Source organism: Glandiceps talaboti, chromosome 18 (assembly GCF_964340395.1).
Source record: "Glandiceps talaboti chromosome 18, keGlaTala1.1, whole genome shotgun sequence".
In the NCBI taxonomy this organism is placed as follows: Eukaryota; Metazoa; Hemichordata; class Enteropneusta; family Spengelidae; genus Glandiceps; species Glandiceps talaboti.
The window spans coordinates 17,627,885-17,644,286 of record NC_135566.1 but is presented as its reverse complement, the minus strand read 5'-3'; the positions used below and the strand labels follow the sequence as shown (position 1 = coordinate 17,644,286).

At 36.7% G+C, this 16,402-nt stretch overlaps 1 protein-coding gene across 1 annotated transcript in view; it reads left to right on the top strand.

Moving 5' to 3' along the window:
* Nucleotides 1-2,189: 2,189 nt before the first annotated feature.
* The window catches only part of LOC144449836 (uncharacterized), a 34,261-nt gene continuing 20,048 nt past the window's right edge, over nt 2,190-16,402 (top strand). The window contains exon 1 of the mRNA XM_078140410.1: nt 2,190-2,688. Within this exon, the coding sequence (XP_077996536.1) occupies nt 2,214-2,688 (475 nt within the window). The 5' untranslated portion in view covers nt 2,190-2,213. The remainder of the gene's footprint in view (nt 2,689-16,402) is intronic.

The following is a 16,402-nucleotide window of genomic DNA, read 5'->3' as shown; positions in this document are numbered from 1 at the left end:
TAGTGTGTATTGGAAACACTGATAGAGACATATTGAATGGTATGTAATGTCATTACTTTGATAAACGTTTAGTGTCAAAATCACTTTAATTGTTTTAATCAACAATGGCAACGAATATGACAGTGACTATCAAGGTTTCGGTTCACTGAAATAAACACAAACTATACTGTTGTTGTGACATGATGATATAAACTATTGAATGGATGTTGGTTTGTAATTTTGACCACAGTAGGGTAGCGTTCCTGATGACATTCGTGATCATATAGTGTACGTTTTTGGGGATTTCTAATATTTATACCATGCACGAGCCTTGTAGAACTAAAAATGTGGAATATATGGTCATTCTACGTCACGACGACGCATGTCTACGTCACTGGTTCTGCTGTGTTCGAAATATGAGTCAAAGCGTTAAAAGTGCCATTACTTTCCCCGATTTTTCTTTGATATTATTGGCGCTGATATAATTATGTTACTGGTGACTTAAGAGGATTGTCATTAATCGTCTATCGACTCGTAGTGACAAAGACCCCTCAGGTAACTCGTATTTTCCACTGCTAAACAAAGAAAAATATGGGCCATAACATCTAATTATACTGTCTTCATCACAGGGTGAAAATACTCCTTCTTACTACAGAGGAACTGTTATCACCAACTTGTATTCTACCACATAGACAACAACAACAACAACAACAACAACAACAACAACAAAAACAACAACAACAGTAGTCTGTGCCTTATATTAGTTAGCCGAAACCTCGATTGCCGCTGTAGTATAATCACATGCACAACCAGAAGCTTAACTAGTCTGGAAACCCTTCAATTGCTATTGATTATGGACCATGAAACAGTTGTTTGAAAATAAGTAATATTGGTGTTGAACTTTGACTTTCCAATATGTATTTGATCTACAATAACCGTTACAGCACTAGATGTATTAAAGAACCCTCATATTTGCAACTATGGAAATAGTCGTTATCCTCTCTGGTAGTCAAAAGAGTAAAATACTTCATCTTCTAAATACCTATGATTCACTAAAAATGATATTTGCATTGACGTGAAAGAGAGTGTATAAAACGTATGTGCAGTATCGAGTCAAAATCATACTGTAGTCATAAAAATGGAGACATCTGGTTTAATTTCTGATCACTGACTTTGTCATCTGAGTAGCACGCTTTGAAGATGTCCCATTTTGTAAATTGACGAAATGCGGAGTGAAAGATATGTAGTAAAATCAGTGGTTTAGAAGGTCGTAAAACGTTAGAAATTGGGTGCTGTAAATATCTTAATCTTAATTTCAACTTTATCGGTGTCGTAAATATGAGATTCACTGTCTAGGTTGTTGTAACATATTTCAGTGCCTTTGAACTGAAAGCGACTTTCTTCAGATACTTTATATATTTTTTTTCAAAATTGTTGATTTCATTAAAGGAAATGTAGTAAATCAAACGGTTCAGACGGTCGTAAAACAGTACACATCATGTTACCGTGATTGTCATCGTCGTAAAAATGGAACCGACTGTGTCATTGTTGCCCGTTTAGAGTTGCTTTGATTTGATTTGCACTATACATGACTTTCGCTTCAAACCCAAAATTGTCTGAAAGTTACTGCACCGTGACGTTTAATTGCGAAATTAAAAACGCAAAATAGTGATATCAAAATGGGAATTTTACGAATATTGATTTACGACACTTTCCAATAGATTTGCTTGAAAAATGGTATATTTTAATGTTGATTTGCGCAATTAAAATTTGAAACAAAAGGTGGACGAGAATGGTAACTGATTAACACTAAAATCAGATTCGTGTCAAAAACCCACTTTTCAATTCCAAATTCTGACACTTTTTCCTGTGATGTTTTTTTCAGTATGGTGAGATATCGCTCAGATCACTTTAGGAAATATTTGTTTGTCGCTACATAAATCTTGTGGTCAAAGGTCGTTGTTTTGACCTTACGCGACCCTAAAATCTAATGCGTATTTTCCCTGGTTGTAACCGAGTTTTGTTATTCAAAGTTACGTTCCAAACTTGATAACACACCTTCGCTTAAGTAATTATGTACATTGTTTTTTCTCTCTCTTTTTAATGTTTTTTTAAGGATATAATCAACCTGCGCCAAGTGCTGATGTCATACCCGGAAAAGTGAAACTTTGCATACCGACAATAAGTGTCACCTCAGACCAGGTTTATTAGAATTCTCACTCTCTCTGCAGCTGATGTCCAACATGATTCGAGTTTACCTTTACTTGTTATGGACAACGTCGTTTTTGATTCAGGAAGTGTTGCTGCAACCGACTGTAAAATATCCATACAACTGTATTGACAGTGCACGGAGGTATGTTGCAACTGGTGATCGCTGCGTGTATTCTTTCCTCGTGCCTCGACCTGACGATGGTGTCTGTCCGAAAGTGAGTGACGCTATCATGGAATTGACCGCGTTACGAGAAGAAATAGGTGATCTACAAAGAGTAAACATTGTACAACAGCAAGAAATTGACAATCTTCACGATGAGGTGGATAAAATCACCGCCATTTTAACTAACTTGACTCGTGAGAAACTTGAAGCAGTGACTACGCCTACACCTATGATGCCAACAAACCACAACATAACGTTGCCACCAACAGCTCCGGGGTCAACAAACCCGGAAACATCACCTACCGCGGATGGCACAACCTCGACTACCTGTACAGGTAAATAAGGAAGGAGATATATATTGTCATAAGATACTGATCACTGAAAAGTTTTATAGCAAATTTTATATCTTTCGAATAAATTATACGATGTTGGATTATGTGATTAAGATTATGATTTCTATAATCCGACCACATGTAAGCCCGTGCTGATACCGAGGCCAAGTGGTAACGACATCCGGAGAAATTATCTGTAGCACCCATGCATTTATGAAATTCAGGCAAACAGCAAGAAATTCAGGCATTCAGGCAAATTTCTATCAGGTGCCTGGGAAAAGAGACACTAACTGCATTGGTCAAACAATCTAGACCATATTCAAATTCTGATGACGTCACTAATACCATATAAGGCTAGGGATAAATTGTAATGTTCAATGCTGTACCGTTCAGTATCCAAACACACGCTTGACTGTATTGAGTGTATAAAAATGAGAACAACGTCATCAATGTATATTCGCTTATATGTTGGGATGTTACTATCAACATGTATCAATGACTCGACTCCTGCGACACCCTATACGTCCACTTATCATCCGAATAATCCATCGTTCAGAGAAAAGCTGTGTGTTTGGTCAATTCTATATACTTATTGAGACTCTCAACGCAATTGTTACAATATACGAAGTAGCTTTATAATGTATTTACATGATGGTTGACTGTTCAAAGATTCAAGAAAAACACGTGGACAAATGTTTTTGTATTAGCAAACTCGCGTAACAAAATGCCCGATGTCGTATTTTTCTACTGATCACTGTCTAACGTCAACCTCAAATGTTAACGTTAATTCTCTATCAGAGTTACCCTTTAATTGATCTCTAGCTGGCAGATCATGTAACTCTCATATCTCCACTTGCACACGGGATCACTTGGACTTTAGGGAATTAACTCATGTTACACAATATTCATGTTAGAACCATTTTTAGAAGATGGAAGCTCTATAGTCTAGGCCTGTAGCTGTTGCCTTCAGCTCGCCCCCTTCTAAAGTGAATCCAGAGTTTATTCCAATTTTAAATTCTTATGAACACATAATAAATTATACAATACTCAAATGGTTGGATGATAAAATCATCAACACCAATAATGAATAAACCGAAGAGTGTCATTTCCTTAATTTAATGTAAACAATATTGACAAATATGAAAAGTAGCTAAACAATTCAATTGATCGCGCCATTGCACTTTCAGCTGCCTGTAATTAGTCAGTATTTCATCTCAGAATACTATTCGCGAAACGAAAGTATTAGATAGTACTTCATAACAGCGGAGAGTTCACTGTGACCTCGCGTCACACGTCAACACTTTCAGAATATCAGAAAATTGTGTCTTGTCATCAGTAAAACTATTTAGTACTATAGAGTCAAATAGGTTATCGGAAAGGGTGAATATTTATCAAAATTATAATTTCATTGTGTGTATTTGTTGTATTTGCTTACATAAACAGTATCATTCTAACTTCCATGAAATGATTTCATATACTATACTGTTTATGTGTATGACAAGATACTTTATTTGTAGTTGATTATCTACCACCACCACCACCACCACCACCACCACCACCACCACCACCACCACCACCACCACCTCCTTCATTTAAATGACGACTTTTAAACTGTTCTATATTATAACTGACTGTCAAATTAGTTTCAATTGTCAACTTTTGTAAAACGGTTTTCGATCTACTTGTAAAAAAAAACCTATACATGTTCGAACTTGGGTTGTAGTGGACTAAAATATTTTCAGACGTTATACAATATATATAAAATTATTCGGAAAGAAGAGCATAACCCATGATTTAATCTCTGGTTGTTGTTTTTTTTGCAATAATTATGTGCTTACTGTAATACAGTGGAACAATATCAATTACTTGGACCATTCTTTTGTTGGAGACAAACGTTTCCTAGAATGTATTTCTGCAAAGCATCTATCTCTGGATCTTATTTTATAAACTAAATTTAAATCCTTATCCGACACTGGCCTTCAACATTGACATTGATCACATTCAATGGTTGTCACATTGTGTTGTTAAATTATTATGAACTAATAGGAAGTAGTTATACCGTGCCATGTTATATTTATTCACATTTCCTAACATGCTACATCTGCAGAGCCAATGGTTACGGAAATATACATGATTGTATGGAAAGCCACAGCTGACTTAAGTGTGCAATTACTATTATTGTATGAGCAAATACTATGTTATTATGTGCATTAAATATTTTATTATGTGCAAATCTTAAGTTATTATGTGCATACTGTATTATTCTATGTACAGTTACTATTATTATATGCGCTAACACTATGTTATTATGTGCATTAAATATTTTATTATGTGCAAATCTTAAGTTATTATGTGCATACTGTATTATTCTATGTACAGTTACTATTATTATATGCGCTAACACTATGTTATTATGTGCATTAAATATTTTATTATGTGCAAATATTAAGTTATTATGTGCATACTGTATTATTATATGTACAGTTACTATTATTATATGCGCTAACACTATGTTATTATGTGCATTTAATAGTTTATTATGTGCATACTGTATTATTATATGTACAGTTACTATTATTATATGCGCTAACACTATGTTATTATGTGCATTAAATATTTTATTATGTGCATACTGTATTATTATATGTACAGTTACTATTATTATATGCGCTAACACTATGTTATTATGTGCATTAAATATTTTATTATGTGCAAATCTTAAGTTATTATGTGCATACTGTATTATTATATGTACAGTTACTATTATTATATGCGCTAACACTATGTTATTATGTGCAAATCTTAAGTTATTATGTGCATACTGTATTATTATATGTACAGTTACTATTATTATATGCGGTAACACTACGTCGTTATGTGCATACAGTAGTTTATTAAGGGCTTTCGTTAAGATCCCCCGCTAGAGGGCACACTTTCTCGCCGATTCAATCACGCACGCGCAGACTCGAGTTGCTGTTGTGTTATCCTTTTGCGAGCACGTCCCGTCGTCGTCTGTCATGGAGTCCCACGTCTGTTCTGTCAGATTTAGGTCTGTCAGCTTTCACAGCACGTTTCTTGACAAAGGGAGTCACTTTCTCTCATGTGCTCGACATGACTGAGGAAAATTTAATAAGTTTTCCTTTCCTTTTCTGACCCAAGAAAACATATTTCAGGATTTTTGTTGCAATATCTCAATGACACAGTCAATATCTGAAGGGGACTATTTGGTTTCTGTAAATTAAGACAATTTAAAAAACAAGACAGGAGTCAATAGACTAGTGTTAAAATCTAGTGTTTTTCTTTCAATATAAATCTCTTATAAAGATGTACAAATAAATCTTTCTCAAGTTGAGAATGAAAATTGAGGAACAACAAATATAACGAAATACAAAAAATAATATCTTCCCTGAGAACTTACAGGAATTGACTGATTCAAAGAAAAGCAAGTTTAGTACTGATCAGAGTTGATTTTGGAACTGTTCTATAATTTAAAGTTGTAATTTAACAGACGTCTTTCATACTAACTGCTAATTCTTCTACTTGCACAGAACAAGTTATTTAGAGGTACAGTTGTGAACCATTGTGACGTGGTATAAGTATGAACAACGCATTCAAACTTAATGATTAATTAAAAAAAAAATTGCACTGCTACTCCATTTGAAAAAAAAATTGATGCAGGACTGACAGTAGAAAAAAAAATTGCTGTCACTCTGACTGGGAAAAAAATTTGCTCCCATACCTACTTCCTCCATACCCCCCCCCCCCCAGAAATCAAACGGTTCTCCCCTTAGTTACGGTAGATCTCGATCTAGACGTCACGAGGCGATCTAGTTGCCGCACGAGTTGGACCCCCTGTCAGCTCCCAGGCCCGGCCCGCCCCAAAGCTTCCCGGCACCGACTTCTTAAATCAAGTCGGTCATACCCAATCTTCTGACACCAAAACTTATTAAATTTTCCTCAGTCATGTCGAGCACATGAGAGAAAGTGACTCCCTCTGTCAAGAAACGTGCTGTGAAAGCTGACAGACCTAAATCTGACAGAACAGACGTGGGACTCCATGACAGACTAGACGACGACGGGACGTGCTCACAAAAGGATAACACAACAGCAACTCGAGTCTGCGCGTGCGTGTTTGAATCGGCGAGAAAGTGTGCCCTCTAGCGGGGGATCTTAACGAAAGCCCTTAATAAACTACTGTATGCACATAACGACGTAGTGTTACCGCATATAATAATAGTAACTGTACATATAATAATACAGTATGCACATAATAACTTAAGATTTGCACATAATAACATAGTGTTAGCGCATATAATAATAGTAACTGTACATATAATAATACAGTATGCACATAATAACTTAAGATTTGCACATAATAAAATATTTAATGCACATAATAACATAGTGTTAGCGCATATAATAATAGTAACTGTACATATAATAATACAGTATGCACATAATAACTTAAGATTTGCACATAATAAACTATTTAATGCACATAATAACATAGTGTTAGCACATATAATAATAGTAACTGTACATATAATAATACAGTATGCACATAATAACTTAAGATTTGCACATAATAACATAGTGTTAGCGCATATAATAATAGTAACTGTACATATAATAATACAGTATGCACATAATAACTTAAGATTTGCACATAATAAACTATTTAATGCACATAATAACATAGTGTTCGCACATACAATAACACTAACTGTACATAAACTATTCAATGCACATAATAACATAGTGTTTGCACATACAATAATAATAACTGTACATAATAAACTATTAAATGCACATACTAACATAGTGTTTGCACATACAATAATAGTAACTGTACATAATAAACTATTAAATGCACATACTAACATAGTGTTTGCACATACAATAATAGTAACTGTACATAATAAACTATTTAATGCACATAATAACATAGTGTTTGCACATATAGTAATAGTAACTGTACATAGAATAATACAGTATGCACATAATAATTTAAGGTAAGCACATAATAAACTATTGAATGCACATAATAACATAGTATTTGCACATACAATAATAGTAATTGCACACTTAAGTCAGTTGTGGCTTTCCATATGATTGTATATTTCAGATCGCCTCTATGAATATGAATATGAGGACTACGACATCCGCAACCCAGACCATCAAGAGAGAGATAGAACGCAATGTTCCTGGTTTCCATACGAGAATGAGAATAAAAGAGTATGTTTTGTAAAGATTCTTGTCGAGGGTGTCACTGGAAGGTTTAAGGCCGTAAGTAGGAGCAGCACGGGAACTTGGTGTAATGAATACGGGTTTCGTATTGATTCAACAAGATCGATACCTTCCTCAGTTTTTCAACCGGACACTATGTCTGTTTTATGTATAGAAGTTAAGTGCAGTGGTTATGTACGAGAGGGTGACGTCTTTATTGCTGATTACATCGGAGTTGATGAAACACTTGTTGAAATCACACCCGTCGATACCTGCAGTGAGTGTTCGATAATGGGAGGGCAAAATGGTGTCAATGCAGCCCTAGTGTCTTTCCTTGAAAGTCAGAACTCTGAGTATACCATCAGTAACAATTCATCCATACAGTTTCGATTGCCTTTAGTGAACATACCGGGTTATACTGGTATTTATCAGTCTACAGGAATCGGTCAATATGGCTATGCTATCGCGCTCGACAATTGTTATGCCGGCAGCGATGAAGCCCACCTTCAACAAAACAATATTATAATATCTACTGACGCATGGGCTGTGAAGTATAAATGCGATTAATCCATAATGCCATTTTACTTTGGCTCCTCTTCAGACCACAAGCTTGACTGAAGGGATTTCATAGGATTGTATTTCATCAGTCTAGTAGTCTGTAACAATTTGCACTAGTTTGGAGTCAGAATTTACGGCGGGGGGGGGGGGGAGCGCCTGGGGAGCAGCCCCCTCGCGCTGTCAAAAAATGTCATGGCCCCCGATATTAACCATAGCATTTTCTTAGCCCCCCTCTCCCGGCTACATATAATTTAATGTGTAACGATACAATCTGTAACAATTTGCACTAGTTTGGAGTCAGAATTTACGGCGGGGGGGGGGGGAGCGCCTGGGGAGCAGCCCCCCCCCTCGCGCTGTCAAAAAATGTCATGGCCCCCGATAATAACGATAACATTTTCTTAGCCCCCCCCCCTCCCGGCTACATTATATTTTAATGTGTAACGATACAATACATTAAACTAACAGTGGAATTCAACTTCAGCGTCCATACATAACAATGAGATTATATATGTGGGCTTTGCGAAAAAAGTCTCACATTGGACTGGAGTTTGAGATACTTAGTCAGTAGGGTTTTATCTGACAATCTTGTTTCTGGGCAGACCCCCCCCCATGATAGCTAGTGGGGAGGGTGTGGGAGGCGTTCCCCCTCCGACAGTAATCACATAAAATGTTTTGTTAGCTAAAATAAATTACTCGTAATAACGTTCATCCTGAGTAGTATTGAATCACCTGTGGGTGAACGTAGTGTGTGTAGCTGTGTATATGATATGGTTCAACAAATCAAAACTGATTTTAGGGACCGCACGCAAAAAATAGTTCCTTCAACGGCGATCACGATTCCAACCTGTTACTTCACTGTTTACGGATAAGATCGAGCACTGACTAACATAGAGATATCTAAATATTGGTACTTTATAACAATTTGTAGTGACTATATTGTGGATGTCCGATCGAGAGATCATAGTACAGTTACAAATTAGTGCAGTTTTAACATGGTGACAGATTCAAAACGAATTGTTCGTTCAAGAATTAAACTTGTCACTACATCACATATGGATAATATTGACCACCAATTAACACATGCAATGATGTCTTTTAATCAGTAATTGGGCAATTTTTAGTGAAAGTATATCTGTGATGAAAATGTCGAAGCAGTTAGTGTAGGTTTAAAGTACGTCACTCAGTTGAGAAGATCATATTTTTTTAAAAAAATATTACTGTAAAAGACATCACTTTATATAAGTCCAATAAAGTGGATATTATTAGCCGCCTACGGGGAAATAGAGACAATCATAAGTTCTTAAAAACGAACCAGACACATAACATTTTAGCTCTTTCAAATACTTTACTCTGTGCTTTTAAAAATAATTTGTTTCCTCAAAGCTGTTAATTAATACACATAATTTTGACCACTCTTTGAAATAACTTTCCTTTCCTGTAGCCTTTTGTATAGGTCTATAATAATAGTTTTGTATTGTATTGTATTGTATTGTATTGTATTGTATTGTATTGTATTGTATTGTATTGTATTGTATTGTATTGTATTGTATTGTATTGTATTGTATTGCATTGCATTGCATTGTATTGTATTGTATTGTACAGCGTTGTGCATTGTATACCTTATTGTATGTTTACTTTTTTCTTGTGAGTTGTTCATAATTTGTGTTTTTACAATGCAAATCAGGACACCCGAAACTAAACGCCGTCTGGCGCAACAAAAAACTTGCTAACACTGCTACATTTTATCGTCAGACTCAACAACAATCCTAACAACAGAGATATTTGTCGAGAAAAACGATACAATGTAATGTAGCAATGCTAGTCAGCTTTCTGTTGAGTTAGAAGATAAAATGTAGCACTTTGTTGGTAAGAATTTTGTTGCGCCAGACGATAAAATGCAACACTGTTGGTATATTTTGTGTTGTTACAGAGGACAATATGTAGCAGTGTTGGTAAGATTTTTGTTGAACTGACGCGTCGATAAAATGTAGCAGAGTTGGTGTGATTTTTGTTAAGCCAGATTTTAATCTGTACCAAAGTTATCAAGATTCTTGTCAAGCCAGACGACAGTTTGATCCATGTGTCGTGATTTTAATTGTAAAAACAGCAAGGTACAATCCTTAGTTGACAGAATATCTGGTTACTAGCCATATTTGTCAGTAACATATTAATCTTAATGTATTATTAACCAGATTTAAACTGAATGCCTCCGGTAAGGGAATCACTAATTATGTAAATAACTCATTAAACTAAAAAACTATGGTAACAGGCTTTGTTTTTTGGACAAGCTTGCTTTCTTAGGTTAATGTATGTAAGAGTGTATGATACTGCTTAATTACTGAATATCATTCATTATTCAAAATACTCATTAAAGGAAAAAGTTGTAGCAACAAACTTCATAGGACAGGTGCGTATTATTATAATGTACGTATCATATTATACGAAATTTGAAGCTTGCATTTTTAAGATACAACCTAATTACCTAAAATCATTAATTATGCAAATTATTCATTAACACTGTAAAGTACATCAACTAACTTTATAGGACATACACAATTTGTTATGGTTAATGTATGTACTGAATTATATGGAATTGAAGTATGTATTCTTAAGATATAGCCTAATTACCGAAAATCATTAATTATGCAAATTATTCATTAAAACTGTACGGTGCATCAACAAACTTGATAGGACATATATGTTCTCTTATGGTTAACGTATGTACTAAATTATGTTGAATTTGAAGTAAGTTTTCTTAAGATATAGCCAAATTACCAAAAATAAATAATTATGCAAATTATTCATTAACGCTGTAAGATACATCAACGAATTTTATAGGACAAATGTATGTTGTTATGTTGAACGAATGTACTAAATTATATTGAAATTGAAGAATGCAGTCTTAAGATATTGCGTAATTAGTTGATTTCACTAATATGCAAATTTCTCTAATTAAACCTTAACAGATCTGGCTCAAAACCTAATCAGGTCTAGCTATTACCCTAAAGATTATATATCCCAAATTTCATTACAATTGAGCCAGCCGATTTTTAGAAAATGATGACACAGACACACAGGCAGACAGACAGACAGACGGACAGACACACAGACACACCTTCCCCTTTTATTACCTCCCGTACCCTTACGGGAGGTAAAAACGTAGATTTATTATGGCTATAGCTATTGTACATGATCTGAACAGTTTCTCATAAAACATATACACTAGGAATACCATAACACTTTTCACCAATGCACTCATATTAAATCGTGTCATCAAACCATAGCCAACAACCCATAGCTACAACAACCAAAGCAATTCATGTACGAAGTAAACGCTCCAATACAATACATGTAAAGTTTCATCACATTTCATTACTTTTTTCCATGGTCACTGGGAGTTGAAATATACATCAAAACTTAATATGAAACCAAATTATTAGGTCCATTCACAACTGGAATTTTGGCATGCCATGTTTGTGAATCTATCATTTAAAGCAATTCGTCTGTGGTATACGTACACAATGTGCATATATAGACACTGTACGGACTATACGTACAAAAACAATTGAAAATGAGGACCTGAAAATGAATATTAAATTAAGACCAGTGGTTTGTACCATTATATATTTGTGGGATGGATAAGTTTCGATCACTGTGTGATCAGGCAGGCTTCAACATATACAACAAGAAGTCGAAATGCGAACGAAAATCATGATAAATTTGTTTTAATTCAAGGTGCAGCGTCAATTCCATCCCGCCGTGGCCGCCACTTCAAAGTCGTACACTATTCAATCAGTTAATGCGATTGCGATGGGTATTCAGGGATTGGTGATAGTCTTGCCCATGTTGCGTTTTTTTGTCATCTTTCCTGGATATATATGTATGTGTTTGTTTGTGTGTTTGTTTGTTTGTTTGTTTGTTTGTTTGTTTGTTTGTGTGTTTGTTTGTGTGATTTTTCAAGTAGGAAGCATGATAAAATTGTATTTATAGAAAAACGGCAAAATAATACCCAATCCTCATCCATATGACCACTCAGTAAGATAATGAAGTCATAAATATTGAGATAAACCATTATCATTTTGATAATCATAAAAAATCGTATCGAGATCAATAAAACACGGATCATAATTTTTATGTATTCTAGGGTTGATTGTTAATAATTTTCGTACGTGGTCAGAATACAACAATACACTGTTATTTACTGAAATGCGAATACATGTATGACCTAAGGCAACAAACTCTCCGTGTAGCCTATGCTGCATACATCATTCTCGCAAACCTGATCTTCTGCTTCTTTCCAGTCGGACACATTACTTTGGACGGCGCCGTAAAAATGACTGCAGTGTAAGTCGATGGCATACGTGCCTTCGTGATAAAGGTTTTAGGGCTGGGTAAATGACGCACCCTAAGACAATTTGGGAGTAGATATGCTACAGGCTGAACGTGTACGGAAAGAACTAGACATCAAAACGTGAACGTTAGTTATTCGCTCGATCAAATCACGTAGCTTTTGACAGCAGACCATTTTACCCTGACATGTACTACCTAGTGCAGTTAACCATATTAATCGTTGTCAAGTTATCTATATAAATGTTACGCACTTTTTTCTGCGATTTGCTAAAAAAAAAGATGTATAACCACAGGGGACAGCAGGCATGTAATTAATTGATAGATCGATCTGTCGATTGATTGATTAATTATTTGATTGAAAGATTGATTGATTGATTGATTGATTGATTGATTGATTGACTGACTGATTGATTTTTGTGGTGATATTAAACTTTTTTCCTTCTTTCCCTGGCTAGTTTTCTCTTTCAGTTGTGTATAATTATCTCTTTATTGACTAAATAAAGACATCTTGTCCATTCTTCTCCTCTTGTCTAATTAAAACACCCCTAATCCTATAATTACCAAGGAATCAACTACAGGAACAACTTACTTTATCTCTTATCTTCTGGGAGATTATCTCACCAAACAAACACTAAGCCATGTATAAACTAGTATAAAAGAGAGACGGAGGTGGCGGAGGTTTGAGGTCTAATCAAAATTTTTATTTTTTTATCCTACACTGAACTTTTAATCTCGCCTCTAAATGCGATATAAATATCAAGCAGTGAACATGATTTAAGCAAATTTGAATAGCCAAATAAATATATGTTACATGACATTGTGTGCCGATTCGTACCACAGTATTAAGTTTAAGTAATCAATCTTAAGTCTTTTAAGTATACTAAACAGTTACAAATATTATTTTTGAAAATATTGATATCCATTAAAATATATACAGACTACCGTTATTTTCGTTTGTACGAAAGGAGTCTAAAATCTTTTACTTTTTCACCATGAAATATACACACCCAGTAAGGTCTGAAATTTGCAATTTGCAAGTTTAATGTACCGTGTGCACACAAAGGTACATAGAGTGTCTCGCAACAAACGTTAACCCTTGACACTAACCATGCAACAGGCAAATTGCCTTGGTGCTGTGGGAACTGAATACTTCTTTGGGGGGAAATATATACAAATGAAGGCATTAAGCCAGTCACGTATCATCATTTCTTAGATCGTATCTCCTAGATGGCTACTTCTACATATCCTTGTAATGGGAAATGCACATAATTTGAACGATTTAACATAACAGTTTTGTCACCAGTGAAAATCTGAAATCTATTTGAGGTGATAACAATTTATTGATAATAGATGAGATGATAACTGATAGAAGAAATGAAATATTAACACAAAGTATGCATAGTGATGCACAGAGATCAAATTACGCTATTTTGGAAAACCATTCCAAACTTCCAAATTGGCATAAGAGTTTCTATTATTTACTTTACCTTACCTAGCCTTTTGTCATTGTTACAATTCATTCAGTAACTAACACCAAAGAATGATACTCTTCGTGGTATAATCCCAGTTGCATGGTTTGATGTAGTCCAGTAGTTATCCATGGTCATGGCTATGAAGATCTCAATCTCCATGTCTAGCGAAATAGACACAGTCTATCGAAATCTCACATTGACAGGCGCTTGAAATTGGCCACTTCATTAATATTCAATTAATTGCAATCCTATTTAACATGCAAATTATGCCTATTACACCCCCCCCCCTTCCAGTCAGCAAGTAAGTCACATGAGGACATGATAACATGTACACCAATGGGATTCATACAACTGTTGGTGGTAATTGATACTTTAGAATGGAGTGTTGTGCTAGCTATAGATCCATCCATTTCACCAGACGGGGAGAAAAAGATCTTCGTAGCCATGGATAGCCTCTAGACCATATAAGACGCTTCTATATAGTAAGATGATATTAAGCATACGTGTAGGGGTCCACAACGTGCTCAATCAAGCCGCGGTAGTTACCATAGTGTTATGAGATAGGATAGCAATGAACATAGCATTCAGAGACTGAGGTATGAACAAATATGATACTTAAATCTTGATATTTTGTCACGTTTCTATCAATAGATTATCTTCATTATGTTTTGAAGGACGATAACTCCCTCACACCCCACAGAGACGCTCCATAGATAACTCCCTCACACCCCACAGAGACGCTCCATAGATAACTCCCTCACACCCCACAGAGACGCTCCATAGATAACTCCCTCACACCCCACAGAGATGCATCACAGATAACTCCCTCACACCCCACAGAGACGCTCCATAGATAACTCCCTCACACCCCACAGAGACGCTCCATAGATAACTCCCTCACACCCCACAGAGACGCTCCATAGATAACTCCCTCACACCCCACAGAGACGCTCCATAGATAACTCCCTCACACCCCACAGAGACGCTCCATAGATAACTCCCTCACACCCCACAGAGACGCTCCATAGATAACTCCCTCACACCCCACAGAGACGCTCCATAGATAACTCCCTCACACCCCACAGAGACGCTCCATAGATAACTCCCTCACACCCCACAGAGACGCTCCACAGATAACTCCCTCACACCCCACAGAGACGCTCCATAGATAACTCCCTCACACCCCACAGAGACGCTCCACAGATAACTCCCTCACACCCCACAGAGACGCTCCACAGATAACTCCCTCACACCCCACAGAGACGCTCCATAGATAACTCCCTCACACCCCACAGAGACGCTCCATAGATAACTCCCTCACACCCCACAGAGACGCTCCATAGATAACTCCCTCACACCCCACAGAGACGCTCCATAGATAACTCCCTCACACCCCACAGAGACGCTCCATAGATAACTCCCTCACACCCCACAGAGACGCTCCATAGATAACTCCCTCACACCCCACAGAGACGCTCCATAGATAACTCCCTCACACCCCACAGAGACGCTCCATAGATAACTCCCTCACACCCCACAGAGACGCTCCATAGATAACTCCCTCACACCCCACAGAGACGCTCCATAGATAACTCCCTCACACCCCACAGAGATACACCACATATCCCTCACACCCCACAGAGACGCTCCATAGATAACTCCCTCACACCCCACAGAGACGCTCCATAGATAACTCCCTCACACCCCACAGAGACGCTCCATAGATAACTCCCTCACACCCCACAGAGACGCTCCATAGATAACTCCCTCACACCCCACAGAGACGCTCCATAGATAACTCCCTCACACCCCACAGAGATACACCACATATCCCTCACACCCCACAGAGACGCTCCATAGATAACTCCCTCACACCCCACAGAGATACACCACATATCCCTCCCACCCCACAGAAACGCTCCACAGATAACTCCTTCACACCCCACAGAGACGCATCACAGATAACTCTCTCACACCCCACAGAGACGCATCACAGATAACTCTCTCACACCCCACAGAGACGCTCCACAGATAACTCCCTCACACCCCACAGAGACGCTCCACAGATAACTCCTTCACACCCCACAGAGACGCATCACAGATAACTCTCT